The 21762-nt window shown below is 40.2% G+C and overlaps 1 protein-coding gene across 4 annotated transcripts in view; it reads right to left on the bottom strand.

The window, feature by feature from the left end:
- Positions 1-5723: 5723 nt before the first annotated feature.
- EFNA5 (ephrin A5) overlaps positions 5724-21762 on the bottom strand; it is a 290294-nt gene continuing 274255 nt past the window's right edge. For 3 of the 4 annotated variants that reach the window (XM_004420328.3, XM_087429952.1, XM_087429950.1), the window contains exons 3-5: positions 14914-14979; positions 14438-14518; positions 5724-8923 (exon numbers count right to left, since the gene is read on the bottom strand). In XM_004420328.3, the coding sequence (XP_004420385.1) occupies positions 8802-8923; positions 14438-14518; positions 14914-14979 (269 nt within the window). In that variant the 3' untranslated portion in view covers positions 5724-8801. The remainder of the gene's footprint in view (positions 8924-14437; positions 14519-14913; positions 14980-21762) is intronic. The other variant, XM_087429951.1, reaches the window with a different exon arrangement.

The following is a 21762-nucleotide window of genomic DNA, read 5'->3' as shown; positions in this document are numbered from 1 at the left end:
TTGGCTGGCCATCACCAAGCAGGATTTCTTTTAACCACCACACTTTTGCCCTATGACTTTAGACGTTATCAGACTGATATTCAAATGTGTCTAAAGTGACCCTCAGTGTCCTTTCAAATATCACACTTCTTAGCACAGACCATGCCAAGAAAAATGTGCTATAAATACATAAAATCAGAAAAAATGTGAACGAGTGTGAATGTGTGTATGTGGGGTAGGGGAAAACTACTGAAAGAAGTGACAATACAAATTATTCTTCCCTGAAAATTTTCCTGATTTTTAGATAAGTTTGAAAATGCACAGAAACTGGGGACATCTTGAGAAATTATAAAGTTACATTTGAAAAGTCCACTTTTATAATAAAACCATTAACTCACAGACAAGAAAAATTTGGGAGGTTGCCTAGTGCCCTTCTCCCAATTACACTGCATTGGAAACTTCTTGAAGAGGGATAAACACATCATTTATTTTCTTCAGCTGGAGCTCTTAGTCAAGTTCTTAGGAATGAAGAGGAACAGACTGGAGGCCTCTGTCCAAATCCTGGATCAGCTTGACTCTGTTTCTTGCCCTAGGCTACCTGAGTTAAGTTGCTTTCTTCTCCGCTTCTTCAGGGGAGAATGATGACAATCCTCCTTTCCATTTAATTCTTCCCAAGCTTGTTGGAAAGAGCCGTTAGTTTATGTTTTATTCTTTATGCCTGTAAGATCTTGGGATGAAATACTCTCGATAAACCACAAAGCCTATTACTATTTTAAGTACCTGCATCTTCCCGGAGAGGGAACACGCTGGCTCCCTGCAGGAGAAATAAATGGAGTCAGCTTTCTGGCTGGCACACTGTCTTGAGGAAAAAATAAAAAAAGACACAGATCTTCTTGTTCTGTCTACTGCAGAAAATGTGTCCGGATCTAGTAAAGCAAAGCACAAATTTCAGAAGAGTTACGTGTTCCGTACTCTGTGCTACACAAATCGGGTTTTTTTGTTTGTTTGCTTTTTGGTCCAAAAGAACAAGCTCTGAACACAAAAAGGAGAGGATATGAGGGTGTTGATAAAATGCCTTTTCGAAGATGTGTGTGGGAAGAAACATATTCTTTCTCTTATTTTAATGTCTTGTTTCATAGCTGTGAAGGAAAGAAAACGACTTTGGCTACCTACATCTCAAATGATACATGCAGTTTGCGGGAGCACCTGGCACTTGTGAACAAAACAGCAGGCAAAAATATTTTGTTCTATTTTCCCATTGTAATCTCTCTTAGAGTTTTTTTTTTGGTCCCTCTCTTTGTGTTCTTGTCAAGATTGACAAGCATCTGTGTGTTACCAAGTGACATGAAGTTCTTGCTTGAATAATCATGACTAAAATCCAGGATATTTCAAAGCATGTTATTGACTCAGAGAGCCACCCACTAGATCGAATTCTTCTGAAATAAGTCTGACTGACAGCATCCGGGAGGTAGTGCCTTTACCCCAAATTGTGAGGTCCTCCCAGGTCCCTGCCATAGCTCTGGTGTTGGCATTCTCGTCCCAGGGTATTAGGATATGAGTGTGTTGCTAAAAAGATTTCTTTTAGTAATGTTACAGAAAACCCCAAGTTTAGGAATTAAACTGAATCAAAAAGCAGACAGCAAGAAGCAGAAATGAAAATTCTTTTTATTTGAAGTGGGTGGCACTGTCTTGTTGACCTTCCTTCAGGGTGGACCCTAACTAATGTCATTGCTGGGAATGAGATGGCAAAACTCATGGGGCACTTAGAATGGAGCTGGGGGTGGTTTTTAATGAAAAGTAATGAAGTCATGTTTTACTCTCAGCATGTACTGAGGTTCTTGGGAAGAGAGTGTGACGGAAATTGTCAGGAGGGTCATTATGTTGGGATATGCTGAACATGAGGCCTTTAGACCCCTCTCTTCTGCCTACATCTGAGGGGTGGCTCCAGAAATTCTATACAGGAAGGGCTCAGAAGCTGCATTCTGTTTGGAAAGTGGAAAGGAGGGAGGGGACTTCCTGGAAGCAGATTTGCGCTGCAAGCCCACTGTTTTTACTTAGATGCGTTTAAGAGTGGTTTGGCTAATCACCCCTCCCCTGAAGCAAATGAACCCTTGGTGATGCCCTTGACCAATTCCTTGGGCAATGCGATTCCCTGCCTTTTTTTTTTTTTTTTTAATCTTCTGCATTCATTTATCATCTGTATAAAAAAAAAAGGACACACAATTATTGCAAATTTACTGCTCACAGGGCGCATTAGCAGTTACAACTCCATTTTTTAAATAGGCACACATATGTATTTAACCACTGAATGACTTGTCTAATATAGCGGAATGTATCAAACTAAAAACTGACAGAGAATATTGGCCTGATTAGTTATTTATAATCATTTTTCAGAAGCACCTGTTTTCCAGAGGGTCTGCGCAAAACTCATAAGCTTTTCACAGCATTTTTGCCAATGCTTTCCTGCAGGATGCTTATGTTAGCAGCAGAATTTGAGACTAAGCTTTGCAAATAATTCCTAAGAAACTGTTAGAATGGCCAGTGACCAATTCATCAGCATTATCTGGACCTTTTTTATGACACCTAGATTATATACATTCTTATAATAAGAGATAAAAGATTCTAATCATTATCACTGGGAAAAGACATTCAAATACATATATGTGTTTTATTCACCAAAATTTCCCCTACGATTCTTTTTATATAATACCATAGAGAAGCATTTCAAATACTTGGTTACCAAAAAATTAAGTGTGATTCATGCCACATTGTTCCTGTCCTCTCTCTGGTTTGGTCTGCTTTCCCAGTAGAGGGTGCAGCGCTATCTATTGGGAACTAGCTTCTTGATCAGGGACTCACAGTCGTTTTCAAATTATCTTAGCCCCCAATTTTGTATGTTCTGCACTTGATCCCTTTTCTCTAATCTCTTGTGTTTTGTAGCCTCGGCTGAGGTCCTGGACATCTCATGATTTGGTTTGGAGACGGTCTCACCTTCAGGAGCAGCTGATTATTCATCAAAGGGGAATCTACAATTGTCATCTTTTCATCACTTCCCCTACTTCCTTAGGGCACTGTGGGGATTTCTCTGGACCAGTATCCTCATAATTTGCTTCAGTGACACTCAGGTGTGGTCTCAGGTCTTGTCATTTCCACAGTCACCTTTGTGGCTACTATGAAAGTTTACTCCACACACTTCACCATTGTCTTAAAGCCTACAATGGATTTTAACTCACCAAGTTTTCTATTTTGTGAGAAGCTCCTAACCCCTTTTTGACTGTTTGTAAAGATGATTTCCTTTACCTCTAGGCTTCCTAATCTTAAAATCTCCAAGTTTTTTCTTCACTCACCTTTGTTTTTTTTAAAAAGTATCTATCTCCTCTCTCATTTATGCATAATATAAATGCTTAAATTTTATATTTTCTCTACTCTATAAATCATTACCATGTTATGCTTACACATAACGTCTGGCTTATATTGTAAACTTTGAGAGTACAGATTGTAAACATTAGCTTTATTCTGCACAGCATTGAGCACAATGTCATGATCACTTAAATGCTTTTGATGATGATGGTGATGATGATAATGACAACATAATGCTGTTCTGGTTTGAAAATATCACATAGCCAGTCCAGTACATCTTTTTTTTTGTAATTATGAGTTGTTCCTCATTCTATAAAGCTGTCATTCTTCATTAGCAAAAAAGGTTACAGTAAGTTATAATTAGCATTTAGTGCCCTGTCAAACAATTAAGTATAATAAAAAGCTTTAAATGAGTTTAATGTTAACATGGTATAATTAAAGCCAAGTCTTGAAATGCATTAGGTATCTATTACGGCAAATATTTGATGCTTTTTCCCTCCACAGATGAAATTCTCAGATTGTGCCTATACAGCAGCGTGATCACCAAAGACAAAAACTCACATCTCTCAGATGCAGAATGGGCTTTGCAGTGCCCAGCTAGGGCAACATTCAGAAAATCAAACAAACCACTTATACAACCCTGTTATTTATTGATAAGGAAACAGAGTCCCAAGATATTGTGTGACTTGCCCAACGTCACACAGTGCTAAGTTAATTCTTCCTTGAGTGTGAGAATTGAGATTTTGGGTTGTACTGAATCATTTATTATTATTATTATTGTCATTATTTCTTTCTTAAGGGTAAGATGTTTGCTGGAAAAAATGCCTATTTTTTCTTTGTCTTGATGGGGTGAAAAAAATATAAGCAAAGTGAAAGAATATAATTTGTATTTAGCCCTCGTTGTATTTGACAGTCTTTTAGGCTGCAGGGCTTGTCATAGCACCTATTTTAAGGCTCAGATACAACGACAAGGCTGAAATCTCACCATTTTCTCATCAGAATAACTGGAATGTGCCTAGATACTTGGCCATGTCTAACCCTGCATTCTTTGGGCTTCTCAGGCCTTCTCTTGTGTGTGTCGTATTATCTTTTCTGTCCACAAAGATTTTGAAAAATCAGCAGAGTACAAGTAGCCCCTGAAATAAAGGCGTCATTCAAGGAACAAAGAAGTAGAAGGAGGGCTCCAATTAAAATGATGAAAATCTTTAATTTTTATTTAGGTATACTTGTACGGACACGTGTATATACAAATACAGATCGTATGGGTTTGTTTGTGTGTGTGTTTTTTTTTTTACATTATCTTTTACGTTTATATAATGTCAGCATTTCAAAACAGCACTCGATGAGTAAGTGCAAAGGAACTTGAAAGCAGGGCAGTACAAGCACAGGACCACACGGAGCTGGACTTCACACCCAGACGCACACACAATGAGTGGCTTCAATGGGGTGTCAAGAGTAAGCATGGAAAGCGGATTTTGACTCATGGGTAACCTCCAACATGCCAGCATCTATTAAACTGTACAGACAATGGGGGCAAGCCCATTGTAGGGAGATTTGTCTCACATCCGAGCAGCTCTGGGGCAAATGCATGGGAAAAACGCAGTGATGCCAAACCAGAGACAGACCTGCCCATTCACGGTTCTGAGGGAAATAAAACATGGGAGAAAGGCGAGAGACAAAAAAATAAACATAAGAAAAGGGGTAGGGGGTGTAGGCAAACGGGGGTGTTGGTGGAGGTGGTTTTCAAAAGAAAAACTAGTGACCACAGCTCTGAGAGCAATGAATGGAGAGGAGGAGCTTAAACTGTTTTTCTAATTTTGGGGAAACATACAAATGGCTGCTGCCGTTGCTAAGGCACCAGAGAAAAACCAAGTCCCTGAAAATCCACAGGTACTGTGTGACTCTTCCTTTCACAATGATACAGAGGGAAACAGCCCCCATTTAACCTTCCTAAACAGACTGGTTTGCAACCTTTCCCATGTGTGGGCTGCACGTGATACTGGCAAGACTCTTCCTGGGGAAAAATGAAACAGTCTATGAAAACCACCACAAACAGAAAACCAAACCAAAGTACAGAACCGTTTCTAAATTCCGTAAACCTTTATCAAACTAACATGCTGGGGAGAAAAAAAAAACACCATAGGGCTCCAACATCAGACCTTGAAAACACTGAGGACAAAATATTGATCAAAAAAGTCATGTTGTTCCAGGTCCCAAGATGGTGGAGTCTTAAGACTGGCAGGGCGATGACCACACGTGAGTCCTGTATGGAGCAGTGTCTTGGCCATTTGTGACTCTTCTCAGCCACATATACATTGGATGTTTCAAAGCCTCAATGCATGTTTTGTATCCTGAAAGACTATTGTTCTCACTTACAAAAGACATAAGAATCAAATTAATACTTTATTATCAAACACTATATACAACAGAGGTTGCTAATAATACAGAATTTAAAGAACGCAGTATTTTTTTTAATGTTTTACTTTTCTTTCCTCTGCCACCCAAGAAAGTACAGTACAAAACAATAGCCTAAACTAACACGAACTGTTACCTGGTCTATTAAAGGATACACGGTATCCACTAAACAGACAGATCCTTATTTCCCTGCTTCAAGTTGCAAAGCCCTGGGCAACCAGGGGCAAAGGTCACGGGGGTTTGACTAACTGGGGCCGAGAAGCCGCTAAGGCTGCCCTTCAGACTTTTGAATTGTTTCTGAAATTAAAAGCTGCTACAAAGTTGCATCAACATCCTCCTAAGCCCCCAGAGGGTTGTACCACCAGCACAAAAGGCCACCAGCACTTTTTGGACAGATGAAAACTGTCTGATACCCATCATCTTCTTGAAAATTCCATGGCAAGCATTACCTACAATTACGTCACTTATAGGTAGAGAAGCACACTATCTACTGATGTGGATAGTCTTGCTATTTTTTTTTTTTTTTTTTTTTACTTAATTTGTAGTGGCACAATGGTGAAATAAAGGGGTCTAATTTCACTGTGAAAAATGAAAGACAATGGCAGAGGGCCATGAGTAATTATTTCATCATTTGTTAGAGACAAATGCTAGAAAAACCACAGAAGTCACCGTTTCTAAATGAAAGTAGCATTGCTAACGCAGTTATGACTAACTGGAATCATTACAGGATCCGCTGATTTCCTTGTGGCTATAGAACATGCAGTATTATTTTGGTTCTGACTATTGATCCGTTTTAGAAGGTATCTTTTCCCCCCTACCCAAATCCCACTGGACCAACAAGCCTGTAACTATTACTAAAAAGAAGTATTACTGGATATCACTGAGAGTACTGAGCATATAAATAGTTAAAAGAAAAAAGAAGCTAATGCTGTGAACTTTTGTTTCAGTGAAATGGCGGCTGCCTTCTGTGATAAGAGTCTGCCACTCCAGAGAAGTTCCTGATGTTGGGGGAAGAGGATTGATTGGATCTGTGAGGCTGGCAACCCCACTCACGTGGTTCCAAGTGTGAACAGACCCAGCAGTAACATCCACTCCAAATGGATCAGGTAAGCCCAGATTACATTTAAACATGTGTACAACTCTCCAGGGCACAGTACGTTCACAGCTGCCTTTCATTCACATATTTTTCTAATTCAGAACTGCTCACAGTTCTTAGCAAATTCCCATTCATGAAGTCTGTCCACAATATGACCCCTCTTTTTTTTTTTTTACACACACATTTTAAAAAACAAATATATAAAAAAATCCGTATTTTGCTGGAATGCTTCCAATTTTTCACATCTTACATGGTCATTGCATTTATTTTTTGTTTTGTTTTGAAAGGCATGGTTTCTATTCACATGTCGTGCAATAGCAAAAAAGGCTAGATTTCTTTTCCATTGGTCTGACACTTTTTCCTGTCTAGGCTTTGCAGTTCAAAGTCCGTGACAGCCTCACCAGTAGAAACCCCCAAGGCTTGCATTTCCTTGTAATCAACTGGAAACGTCCCTTGTTGGCCATGCTAAGATTCGTTAAACAGGGTCATCCTGCGTTTATTCTCCTTCTGCCCTACCCCCACATTGAAACAAGATAGCCCCCCATATTTCTAAATGTATCAAGGGATACCACTTTTTCTCACAAGTTTAAATAAGACAAGCATATATACTCACTCTCAGCATAAAGTATATCTAAATAATGTATTTTCTATTCTAGTGGATTTTTAAAAAAATATTTTGTTAAAGTCTTTGGGACTCCATCTTGTTTATCTCCCACAGATAAACACATGTTCCCCCTACGCTTCAGGCTGTGTCAGAAAGGGAAAGAATATAAAATCAACACCTGAATTTTTTTATCCAAACTTTGGAAGTTTTATTCCAAATTTCCCTTTAGCCCTCCCAAGTAGTGCTGACTGACTCTCCTGGTGACAGGGGTTTGTGTCTGAGCCCCTGTAGTTGTGGATTGTGGAGCCAAATGTGGGTACTAGGGGGGAGTGGGGGAAAGGCCACAGCACACTGGTGCTCCAGCAAAGCCAAATCACATCTCCTCTGGTCACTGCCATCCTTTCCTTGGTGCATATTGTCCCCCAGAGGAGTATCCAAAGCTATTCCATCATACACTCATCAACCCTGGCTTGTCAGCCTTGGGGAAGGTCACTTTATTCATAAAAATGCCTCTTTGAGTTTCTAAAAAAAAAAAGTTGTAGCACCATGGTGATCTGTATTCAAAGGAAAGAAAAATCTGGTGTGCACTGCCCAGTCACCAAAAAAATTAGAGGCACTCACACACACGCACCCCCACCAAACCTAGTTGTCTCTGTCTTCACAGTTCTCTGTGCTAGCATTCCGGCACCTGACCCGCCTCCTAGAAAAAAGGCTTCTTATACAGAGCACAAGTTTTGCTGTCAAGAATGCTTTAAGACAGTCATCTTAAAAGAACCAGTGTCTCAACCTTTTAGAAGCCTGTTCATTTATATATTCCTAGAGGAAACGGTGTAATATTATATCTATTCTTAATACCTCCCCTCTGGACTTGACATGGTGACACGATGCCCTGCACGATCATCTTACAGTTCTGAATGAGAAGGCATAAATATTGTATGGGAGAGTAAAACCCTCCTGGGCCTCACCATCACTGGCTGCATCTGCCACTACTCTTCCTTGCAGTGCGCTAACGGAGGTGAGCTCTTAGAGGAGAATGCACAGGAGCTGACGACCACTGGTGTCACTACGACAATTTGGCATTTTCATCTGGAGTCCGTTTAATTTGGAAGGGGTGAGAGAAGTCAAGGGCGAGGGCTAGGGGTAGGGTGGGGTGAGGGAGGCAGCATCTACTTTAGCCCCCCCAGCCCCAAGTTGTTGCTTAGAATTCAGGCTGAAAGAAAGAAAACAAAAATCTGACATCTGCCAAAAAACTAATAACAAGTCCCTTCTTAGGATGAGCAGTTAGGTGGATCTCTGGTGTTCCAAGACCCTGATGTTTTCTGTGACAGGTGACGGGAGGAGACTGTGCTATAATGTCAAAAGCATCGCCAGGAGGAACAGTAGGATTGCCAAAAGGCGGCTGGGTATCCTTGGTGTTTGTGCCGCGTTCTCGCCGCGGGATGGCTCGGCTGACTCATGTACGGTGTCATCTGTTCAAATAGAAAGCACACATTCCAATGAGATTTCACATCCTTAATAACTCTCTTGCAGCAGCCTGCTGTTAACAGACCTCGCCACCCTCTGCAAAGTAGGGTAATGAACCTTGTGCCACCATTGACTTTCATGTCTGCATAATCACTCATTATTTACAGCAAACAAAGGAGAGGCAGAGAAAATTGGAGTTTCTCAGCAATATTAATGCTTTCCTTAAAAATCGAGGGGAAAAATTGTGCATACATCATAACCTTGGGCACGTAAGCTACTTTGGTTTGCTAGCAGTCAGATGCAGCACTTTGCACAAACCTGAGATACCTGAATGTACCTTCTAGACCCAAGATGCCATAGAGAAGAAAGTGACATGTTTGGGGTGGGGGGAGGGGGTGCAGTTACATTGGCATATTAGTGGTTAAGCAGAATGGGCTGCCCATTTTCTTCTTTTTAGCGGTTTCATAGGATTAGTGTTGAATCCCTGGTTGTTGGATGCCCAGCTGAATTTGCAAATATGAAAAATTAAATGCCTAAACAACAGCATTTTACATAACTATATATAATGCCCACTAAACCTCAATAAACCAGTGCCCTCTGGTTTGCCTACAATTAGGAATCAATTATGGTGCTATTATCCATTACAAACCTTGTATCTCCAGGATTAAATTACTTGAACTTGACTATTTTATTTTTATCAGGCTGAAGCTTGGCACATAAATTATCAGTGTGGATGCAAATTTTCCTCTAAATAAAATGGATTAAGTGAGGTAAGATTCTTTTATTTAGCTATAAAGCGTTCTATGAGGCTGCCTCTGACTTTGGATGGCCTTCCTGATCTGCATGATTAACAGGCTTAACTTCAAAACAGGAACTTCGCAGCAATTAGTACCCAAAGATAGATTGGAGGCTTGCCTGTGAGCCATGCTATGTTCTAGTGTTGCCCGTCTTCTTCCTTCCACCTGGCTTAATTTGTGCTTTTAGACTAAGTGATCTCTGAACTACATGCGCTTGGGGCCAACAGTGGGCTTCAGCATCAGGGACCCTCCTGTAGGAACTCAGCGATTGTCATCTTGGATTTGTTCCATGGTCAATCAGAGAGAATGGAAACAAGTGAGACTCTAGAGTTGTTCTCAATTTTGTAAGAACAAACTCTAGTTTTTCTCAATTATCAAAGGATAATCATAAATATCCCTGAATGACCCACCTAGAACCCCTTAATGGAGTAACTATCTGTTATTTTAAACTCATTTATATTTTCACAGCCCACAACATGTCACAATAAGGATGCTTTTTCTTTACTGGGTAGAGTCACACTCCCTATTATTTGTCCGAAAGTAACCACTTTGCAGGCTCACAGGCTGGCTCCTGCTTCAGATATGGTCATGTGAGATGTTTCTGTACATCACATTCATTCCCAATATGAACTAAGAAATATGTCTTCCCAGCACTGAGTCTTCTGCCCTGGAGTGTTCTTATCATTTTAGCCTGTCCTCACGTAGAAGCAGCTGCAGCCCTGTGTCAAATTTGCTCCCCTCTCCTGGACCTTAGCAAATCTGCATGGAGTGGCTATAGCTTAGGAGACTAGAAGAGGTTAGGAAGCAAGAATGGGAAGTTAAATGACGGCAGAGGAAAATATAAAGCCCCACAAGGTATAGCCAAATACTTGTGGACTCTTCTCTTTTTCAGCCTTGCAAATGTATTAAATCTGTAGTTAACAAGAGGTAGACATAAATGCCCTTAATAGCCCTGAAATTAAAATCCAAATCACTTTCTGAAGAGCACCAACATGTTGTCAATCAGAACAACGAGCACTTGAGGCTTAATTGTGAAAGAACCATAAACCCTCAGGATTCCAGAGTTCATTTTTAAATACCACTTATATTTATACACCTGAAATCACATCAGCTATTGAGTTTTTCTCCACCTTATTTTTACTAACATATTACCCAACCTTCTTCCTTGTAAAGTTTCGAAGTATACTGATAAAAGGTACCCAAGTAACACTTAGGTATGAACTCAGTATGAGCTTGAAGGGGGCCCCGCCCTTCCCTGTCCCTCCAGGGTGCTCCGTGAGGGCTATCCATTGCTCTAGGCCCAAGTAGCACAAGACAGGGTGAATGGACCTTGCAGGACATTGAGAGGAAAGCTGTTGTTTTTCATATACGTGAAGCATGAGGCTCAATGTACCTTTCAGTCCACTGATCATAGACAATCTTTGCAATGAACCCTTTTCTAAGCAAACAACCAATAAATTCTGTCTTGCCCTCTAAGGGGAAAACCTGTCCTATTAGGGCATCATGATTCTTCTCTTCTCCCTGCAACATGCTGGTCCTGGTTCAGGAGTCTACAGAGCATCTTTTGATTAAAACAGGGCCTCAATGTTGGGAGATTCTATGGCCCCCAAGAAGCAAAATGAGAAACTGGTAAGTTTTTGGGTGAATATGAGCAATTTAAAAATTCTAAGGAGGAATTCATAAGTAAAATCTATCCCAATGGAAATTACACCTAAACATGAGAGAATTTCTAACACTTGTAACAGTGAATGTGGTTTGGAAGAAGAAAATATTCCTCTTCAGAAGCCAAATCAAGTCTTGCCTCCTGGCTACAGGATTCCACAACATGAGGGTTTCAATGGTTAACTGAGAGAACACTAGCAATATTTTGGAGCATATTATGTGGCATATGTCTGCCCTGAGATCATCCTGTGTCCCTGATGATAGGAAACTGGCAGGCAGAGTGTGCAAGCAAACAAAAAAGACAAATACATTCCAAAGACAGGTGAATTAGTACACATTGCCAAGAACATGCAGTAGAATCCTTTCAGGCTTGCTGGATTCATAAAGTCTGGGTCTACACTCAACCACTCAACACAGTGGTGCAGAGCTGCAAGTCTGATGGAATTTTCTAAGGAATAAGGTGAAGTACTCAAATTTATTACTGCATTCATACAGCCAGGGATCATAGCTCAACCTTGTCTTACATTTTTAGTGAAGATGCTCACCAGAAAGCCCTTAAATATAGTCATGAGTGACTCCAGAAGCTTTTCCTGCATGTATACCTATGCACGTCTACTCCCCAACACACATGCGCATGCGCACGCGCGCGCGTGCGCACACACACACACACACGCACACACTCTCTCTCTCTAACTACATTCTGCCAAACTTTTGCAAACTTCCATTAGCTATATGTGCATAGATTTGGGAGTCATCATGGATTTTCAATGCTCAGTGAAAAAGAGCCTGTTTCCCAAAAGACAGCGAAATATGCTCATATATGAATACATCTTAATATCTTGCATTTTATCATTAGTTGAATTCAAAGGTAATTTTCCTAATGTCAGAATAGTCCTCAATGTGCCTCTTCATTACCAGAGAAAAATATGCAATCTGTTATGTTTCTAAACAGCCTCTTGCTTTCTTGATAGGCAATGGAATTTACCTAGAAAAAAGATAAAATGCTTTTGATACAACAATGTGCATCAAAAAATCATAATTCAGGGGCCGGCCTAATGGTGCAGCAGTTAAGTGGGCGTGCTCTGCTGCAGCAGCCCCGGGTTTGCAGGTTCGGATCCCAGGCACGCACCTACATACCACTTGTCAAGCCATGCTGTGGCGGCATCCCATATAAAGTAGAGGAAGATGGGCACAGATGTTAGCCCAGGGGCAATCTTCCTTGGCAAAAAGAGGAGGATTGGCATGGATGTTAGCTCAGGCCTGATCTTCCTCACAAAAAAAAAAAATAATAATAATAATCATAATTCAGGGTAACTTATGTTTATAATATGCCTAACTCTGCTAGTCATTCTATGCGGGAGTTATTAAAGTCAAAAGAGAGTAAAGTTCTCTTTATGACCATCTATATGTCTAGTAATGGTAAGAGAATCCTACTTTTATACTAATGTTGGAATGAGAGTTGAGAGATCTGAATAGTAAACCTCCATCTGTCTCTAAGTGGCTGTGTGGCCTTGGGCAAGTCTCAGTTATAAAAGAAAGAGTATAGACTCTGTGGTCCTTAAAAAAGATCCCATCTAACCCACAGATCCCATGATGGCCCAAGTTCTTGAGCTTATGAGGAGTCTGGTACCTTGAAAAGCCACAATAATGCTTCCAGATTTCCAGTACACAATTAACATGTCTGCATGTCAGCACTCACTCTTTGCAACTATCTAAAGCAGCTAACTGATCCCTGGGGAGCCACTAAGGCCTCTGAGAGCTTATTGTACACACCTCTCATTTGCGCTTTGGGGTAAGTCGCCTGCCTTAGAAAGACAAAAATGCTTGGGGAAAAAAACCTAACTCCTCCTGTCAGTTACAAAGTGAAAGCTATTGTATGTCCTGAAACACCGCATTTACTCAGGTAAGTTTCCCTAAGGCTCACTGATGGTGTGTCCCAGTAACAATAGTCAAAGGAGAAAGTGGACTTCACAACACGTTAAATTTCCAGGACCATAAGAAAGAGAAGTCCTACTGCAAATAGATGGGAAAAAGAAAGTCTCTGTTTACATAAGGGGGCTCACATCTTTCTGTGAAGAGGAAATAATTTTATTTCCCTTAAGCTTTGAGATGGTCATGGGAGATGGGTAAGGAAACCCGTGAAGACCTTGAGCAAGAGGGGTGAGGAAAGGAAACCACAGAAGGCCAGCATACAGGGGCATCAAGGCACACTCCTTAGTGAACAATGGCTAGAGGCCCCGACCCCTCACACTCAATTTAGGTGCATTAAATAGCCACATTGAATTTATAACCAAGTGGTTTACATTATCCACACTATGCTACAGTGTAAATGCTTCAGTGAGTGCTTTTGTGGGTTTTATTTTTCTTCACCATGATGGGAAAGTTTGGGTGTGTGGAAGTTACTGGTAGAAAAAATTTGTCCTTAATACTTATTTTGGCTCAACAGACTACTGATACATTTGTGGGAGCAACAGGCGTGTGAATTTGTGGCAACATGATTATACTTCTCCAAACTGATTGCTATCGACAACAGCCCAAATAATATTTGAAATAAAATGAAGTTCTTTAGATCAGTTCAATGATGCATGTGAATTTCTAGAGAAAACTAATATGTTGAATTAGTTGCTATTCTGCGCAACAGACTTATTACTTTTATCCGTAGATTTGGACAAAATATAAAAAAATTTTATAAGCATATGCAATAGAAATTTTTTCTGTCTTATATGAAAACAGATCCATTAATATTCACAGTGATTCACCAGCATGCTCGGAGGATATGGTAAAAAGTAGTGAGATTTTAGCATTCTGATGGGGCCTCTACATTAGGATACTGCATTATATCAAACCCATGCCCAAAAAAGAAAAGTCATATTTTATCTACCATGCATTACACAGAGATACTGGAGGAATGAGGTAGAATATAAATAATATTAGCGTTACTAGCAATGAGCAAAAGCAGAGCAACTATAACATGCAAACATGCAGAGGGAAGAAAGGAAAAAAAGTACTGAAGCACCAGAGAGATGCATTTGTTAAAAGAGATTCTCTAAGCATACTAACCTGCTGGTTCTAATGAATTTTCTACTTTGTCGTTAACATCGAAAACACGATCATGAACACCTATAGTTTTCATACAGCTATCTATAACAAAAATAGAGATAACAGCCAAATATGTTAGTGAAGACACCCTTAAACTCCCGTTTCTTTCTTTTTTTTTCTCTCTATTTTTTCCTTTTATTGATGTAGATTGTTTTACAATCACTGGCATGTATCCAAATGCCAATATTGTTCCCATTTGCTGTGCACGTACAACAGTCTAAGAAACAACAAGTTAGCAACTGCTGTGTACTTAAAATAAAAGCATCATGAAGAATGATGAGAAAAAATATGATGAAAACTAAAACATGAATGTTGATATACAAAACAGATACCACACAGGATTTAACAGTAAAAAAAGTTTTACCGCTGTGAACCAGACCATACAATAAAGCATGCACTGTGAAGCCACCCTCTGAAGCTCATTCTAATGAACTTACTTGTTGGTCTCACAAAGACTTTGAGCTTTAGACAGGATCTTCTTCCATTATCTGGGATTGCAGAGGCTGTGGATAAGACAAAAAGAGAGAGCAAGAGAGAAAGGAGAGAACAACAACAGATTACTCTTCATTTTCAAATGCAAGTGGTCTGCAGTACATTCTTTCCTGAACAAGGGGGGCAAACTCTAATTCTTCCCAGAAGTTAAAACAAAAGTACTTTTCAGATTGATATGGGTTGCTACAGAAAGGGCCATCCCTATCTTCTCTTTTCAATACAATAAAGAAAGAATGATGCAAGAATGCTGGTAATCTACAGAAAAATACTTTGGATTTTTATTTCAAAGACTCTTCCATTTAACTTGATCTGTTATCAATTTTCTCTAAAATAAGAAGATAATGCTTGAGCCCTCCTGCTGTCTGAGAGCTACTCCTCTGCTCCTGCAGGAAGAGGGGCCCACTGGAGCCCAAGGGGAAAGTGCTGGCAAAAACCAATAACAGACAGTTACAAGGCCAACTTAAACATGACCTATTTCTGCTGGGGAAAGCAAAGCTTTGTCTGTCCTGAAAGCCTGTCTGTCAGTGCTTTGCAGGTAATTCAATTAGAGGTTTTACTCAGAACTTGGCTCTGCATTCTATATGACTAAACCACACCCAGTAACTCCCATCATACTATTATAAGTACAATATGCTATTGAGAAAGTACTGTGTTGCAATGGCATATTTTTAAAAATTTGCCACCGAGAAGGATGGAATTAATAAAGTGGGCCTACCCAAACATGACAACATGTTTCAAGTTGTAAATCATTTGAGGAAGAAACTTTCTTCTCCTCTTCAAGATAATAAGCCTGTAAACTTCCCCTTCATTTGAAAGATTATCTCCCCTCAGTGCACAAAGTGTAATGTCAAAGGGATTTCCAAGGGTGGTAAGACCCTTAACAATCACATATGTTGACTAATGCATTCTACAAATGACAAAAATTACAGAAATGAGTGCTTGCATACTTTCCTCCCTATGTGTTTGCTTCAAGTGGTTTCTTTGTTCAGAAAAAGCAGATGACACCAATCAAAACACACATGGCTTATAATTAGTTTGGTAATATCCTCAGTGACGAAGAGAGGACCAATGTTTGGGGTGTCTTCACTCTCCTTTATTTTTGTCTTTTATTCTTCTTCATGGGGAGCCCAGAAAACTAAAACGTTTCTTTTGCAGGTGAAAGGGTTCAAGATGCAAACTCCAGACTAATTTTACATGAATCTCCTCATGTAACTCCAGATCCACGTGCTGGAGGAGAACTTAGAAATGCACCACCTAAAAAACATCAGGCTGTAAAGGACCCCTAGTGTCACTATTCAACACCTGTTGAAACTTCTTTTAATTCTAGGACAAAAGTATACAGAAAAGATGTTTTCAGCCCTCCCCATCTCCCCTGGTCGCTCTGACAAGCAGTTAAGAAGTGCTAACAGCTGGCTTTGCTGTAGGCTTTCATTAAATCAAAGTCGGAAAAACTCCCTCTCCGGACATTTACAGTAACTAGTGTGTTATTTAGGGCACAATATTTGCACTCTGTGGTTTGATCCAGGAAATGGTGTCCTTCCTGTGGAACCCAACTGCAAATGTGCATGTCACAAATACAGTACATGTAGGTGACTCCAACTCTTTAGAAAAACCATGGATTCTTGAGATAGATTATGTCTTATTCTTGAGAGGTGGTGTGAAAAAGTGACACATGGATATTCACACTGCTGTTCTATGGATTTTTGAGCTAAGATGAACTCACTATGAGCCTTGTGACCCTGATTTGCCACACGCAATAACTAATTTTACCGATGAGACTGCAAGATGTAACAAGCTCAAGGCCAGATCAAATGTTTAATTGTTTTAGTGGGGGAACTTCTTGGAGTTAGTGCAGGTCTTTCAGATTTACATGTAGGAGAAATCCTATAAATCCAGGATATAAAAGTCATTATAGGACACAATGGAATAACTAAACAGCAACGAATGATAAGCTGTCCAGGAAAAACTGAAGCGAGTTCTCTCAACCAGCTCTCAAAGAGGGACAATGAGCCTTAGCTACTGGGTAAGCTACATTCTTTGAATTAAGAATATAAACTGCATTTATATTTATATAAAATAAAAACCTCTCTTCCCCACCAACCTTCTCCATTACTTCCTCATCTCCTCTTTATCACCAGAAAAGCTGTAACAATAACATGACTGACACCTTATGATACTGTTTGACTGCTATACTCTAATCCTTAGAAAAATTGATGAACAAAGAATATAAACATATAATGGGAGTACACTAAGCAGATTACATTAAGTCAGTTCATTCCATAACCTCCAACCTGAGCTCATGACGTAAACTCTTATCCTTTAGAGCCAACCTGAGATGGTGTACCTTGTAGGTCAGTATAACTTGGGTTCCTTATTTACCACGTTAAAAAACAAAAATAAAGACAAAAAGCATAAAAACTTTTTCCATATATCAGCAAAACTCAATTTTTTATGCAAGGTTTAAAAAAGTGAGAGTGTGGCTTTATTCTATGTTACGTTCCAGGTTTCTTAACCCCACAATCCCTTGGCTGACAAATGTAGGATGTCTTTATGCCACTTATAAACATAGACTATTAATTATGAGTAATATTTGAAGATATAAGGTAATTTAAAAGTGCTTTACTAGTCACACGTAAACAAAAAGCCGAGGATCGAGCGTTAAAAACACACAATAACAGAGGAACTGAAAAATGTAATATTCACACAAGTAAATTTCTTCTCAGGATCAATTATGAGCAAAAGAGTTGAAGATGGACGTGAGGTGGTAAAAACTTAAAATGTGCCTGGCTTTTGTCAGGAGGCAGGTAATATAATCCCCATGATTCTAGAGACATATCACTTTATAATGACCCAGACTATCTTTATCTTAGTTAAAACAAAATTTATGTACAAGTTCTCATGCTGCTTTCCTTAGAAAATTAATATTGAACATTTGAAAACTGGTAATGGGGCCGGCCCCGTGGCTTAGTGGTTAAGTGAGCGCGCTCCACTGCTGGCGTCCGGGGTTCGGATCCCGGGCGCGCACCGACGCCCCGCTTCTCCGGCCATGCTGAGGCCGCGTCCCACGTACAGCAACTAGAAGAATGTGCAGCTATGACATACAACTATCTACTGGGGCTTTGGGGGAAAAAATAAATAAATAAAATTATATAAAAAAAGAAAACTGGTAGTGAATAATCACTAACATGTATTACATATCATTGCAGCTTCATCTATCCATTCAAATGCTCTTAAAATTCCTACTATGTGCCAGCTTCCCTAGGACGGGAGAAAAACTGCTCCCGTCCTTGTGCTGTGCTTATTCCAGCAGGGGACATAACTATGAAGAACAGTTTAGGGCACCAGGAGGAGTCTGCGTGATCACCGAGGTCTGCATGAACCGCCAGCACAGCTTCGGGCAGGGAATTAGCTTTATCTGGGAGTGTGAGGGTGTCCCGGACGCGTTTATCAGAGGGAATTTTATCGAGGCTTTACAGGTCCTCCAGAAGCCAGCCAACGCAACTGGGACGAAAGAGTTAAAACATTTCATCCCTAAGTTCCCAAACCGCAGCTTTAGCAACCAAAAAAGAGGAATTAACCTGCAACAGGTAAAGAAAGTCTAGACCCGAACTCTTCCTATAAAGATACATGGATTTTCTAATAGAATTTGTCAAATTAAAACGAGAATTCAACTCATGTTTTAAACATCTGTCACAGAATCCAAATTCATATCCCCTTACTCAGTTTATTGCTGAAAATGTACATTTTGAGTCAGCAAACTGGGAGTAGGGGTGTGGGGACCATTAAAACAAGCACAACCTCCCATTCCGTGATCTTAATAGCAACTTTATAAATCAATCCATAGGGTCCCTTCCCCCTAATGATCTGCAAAGTACCAATCAAAACCTTACAACACATAATGAAACATAATCTGGAGGGCTCTCTGGGTCTGTGTTTAGAGTATCATGCCAGTAAGGCCACGAAGGCTGCTAATCTTCACTTTGTTCCATGACCTCAGACAGGGGCCCTACCTTCAGCTATTCCTGAAAACCTGCTTCCTTGGTCTCCTGGGGCTCAGGTGAGCACCACTGAGCCTTTATCAGCCAATTTGATACATGAAGGGGACCACATTCAATGCCCCCAAAAGAGAACTTCCAAAAGCTCTATTTAGCATTGCAAATATACGTAATATTCATGTCACAATTCACTATAGGCCTATCAGTCAGACGTGGCAAGAGAATACCAACACCATGCTGTGGCAGGCAACTTCTGACCTGGCTCCAATGATCCCCACCTCCTCGTATGCATGCCTTTGTGTGTCTCCTCCCCTTGAGAGTGGGCTGGGCCCAGTTTCTTGCTTCTAATGAGTAGGCTACAGCAAAAGTGATGGGATGCAATTTCTGTGACTATGTTGCAAAAGACTCTGACTTCCTTCTTGCTAGCCCTCTCTCTTTTGTTCATAAGCAAGGTGCCATATTGTGAGATTCTCAGTCGAGAGGCCCACATGGCAAGGAAGTGAAGGAGACTTCCAGCCAAGAGAGCACAAGGAACTGATAATCCGGCTAACAATCAGGTGGAGTGAGCTAAAAAGTGAATCCTTCTCAGCTGAGCCTTGAAATAACTGTTGCGTTGTGAGAGACCCACACCCAGAGAACCCAGCTAAGCTGCCCCTGCGTTCCGGACCCACAGAAACTGAAATAACAAATGTTGTCTTTGCCACAAAGTTTGGAGTAATTTGTTCCTTAAGAGCTAACTGACACATTGCTGTATACAAACAACTCTGTGCAAAGGTTTCCCACGGCCAACTTGAGACCTGAGGACTAAGGCACTGGAGCTGACTCTGCTCAAGGACCGCCTGCCCGTGTTTCTGCAGAACAGCTCCTTCCTTCCACTGGATCCCTGACTAGTTTGCTTTTCAAGCTACTGTTACAGTCCACTTAAAATAGGCCTTGAAGAGAGGTAATGATAAACTGCTGCTGAAGAAATACCCCAAAGACGTATCTATTTGTTTTCACTCCAGCATTTAAAAACTGTTTTTCATTTTTCTTCCCATGCCACTTAGTTTGTTTTTGCTAATGTAGCCAACCTGTGCTGTTCCTTGCACTTAGCATAATGTTTCACTTTAACTCCAAACTGCTGGGTGAACCAAAATGAGCTTTGATACAAAATGTAAACTTAAATCATAAGAGAGAATCCTTTCCTCAAATATGAGACATAGAATATAAAGGTGAGCTTAAAAACACCTGAAATAAAGGACTTTAATAATAAGTTAAAACTTCTCTTTGTATCAAAAAACTCCCATCTATTATCTTTCACACAGGCTATCAAATTAAATACAAACATTATGAGCTTTCAAGCAACTCAAAAGTAATCAAGGTAACAACGTTCTTCTTCATGAAGTTTAGCAGGAGAGGCACGACACTCTTGTATTATATTTTTTTCACGTTTTCAGGCACAATACACACTAGTCAAATTTAACACCTCTGCCTAACCTTATTCATCCTCAAATCTTCATTCCAAAAGCCAAAATCCTTCTCCTTTTCTGTGTCCCTTGTCAATCTGCTTACTTTGGAAAGTTGTATTTTTAAGAATAGTGAGCTGCTTTCTTCTTTTTAAAGAAATGAGTGTGTGTGGGAGCATTAAAAATGCAGTTTTCCATTATGTTTGCCACAGGCAATATTTCTCAATTTGTGCAAGTCAAAAGAAAAGAGAGGCTATTAGTTCTTAGTAGAGCCCAGCTTTCTCTGTGTAGGTTTTCATGTGGTTTAACATACAACACAGATACATGCAAATAAGACAGGTGACTGTGGAATTAAGCATTAATATTCCTTTGACAATAAATGCTGAGAAAGTAAAGTCCATTTAAATAAATGGTACTAATGAAAATGTCTTCTAGAATTTAATGAATCAATAAAAACGTCTTTGTAGACGTGGGTGGAGGGTGGGGAACAGAAGGGGTGGTGGGAATAGGATAGAGATTAACCAAAGCCATATGGACTTCTTGGAAAATGGTTACCAGACCCTCAGAAAAAATCTTAAAACAAAAGTCAGCCCTCCTGTTAGGAAAGAATATTCCAGCAACAATTTGCAAGTGGCTATCTGCCCTTTTTCAAAAGCAGCACAACACCTAATTTTCATATTAAGAAGAAAACCACCAGTTAAGACAGAATACATCTCACCATTCTACCTTGTGAGATTCAAAAGTCACATGTTTGAATCATCTGCTCTTGGCCTCGGGTTTATCAGGGTTACATCCTAAGAGCAACCACAGGAGGTGTCTACATTTGCCAACACGTTTCGTCTCTTGCAGCCCGCAGTGTCTCAAGACTTAAATTACTGGCAGGTTAAGGTCAAAGCCCCAGATGTAAAACTTGAGAACAAGGTTACGAAGTAAAGGTGGAAGCCTTGGAGAAATTTAAAATATCAGGTGAATAGTAGATACTTTGATAGGTCTCTGGGGCTATTGCCTTCAAAAAAAAAAAAGACAGAAAAGGAAGAGGGGTGTGTTTCCCACCACATAATAAGGGTAGAACAACGTATTCCATAAGTTAAAACTTGGTTTCAACACCAGGGAACTGTAACAGGGACAAATAATTCGAGTAAAGTTCAGGGCGAGGGAAGCAAAAATAAATTCCAGCTGTGCAGCCTTAGACAAAAGAGAAAAGAGGAGGTACCACCCATCGCACCCATTGCTCCCCCTCTCCCCATCTCGCTGCTCCCCCTCTCCCCATCTCGCTGCTCCCCCTCTCCCCATCTCGCTGCTCCCTCAGGCAAAGTTCTCACTGCAAATGCTAACTTAAGTACTATTTAAATTC

Source organism: Ceratotherium simum, chromosome 4 (assembly GCF_057802395.1).
Source record: "Ceratotherium simum simum isolate JZ-2026a chromosome 4, ASM5780239v1, whole genome shotgun sequence".
Taxonomy (NCBI): domain Eukaryota; kingdom Metazoa; phylum Chordata; class Mammalia; order Perissodactyla; family Rhinocerotidae; genus Ceratotherium; species Ceratotherium simum.
The sequence above is the reverse complement of the archived record's forward strand: the minus strand, read 5'-3'. Positions and strand labels throughout refer to the sequence as shown.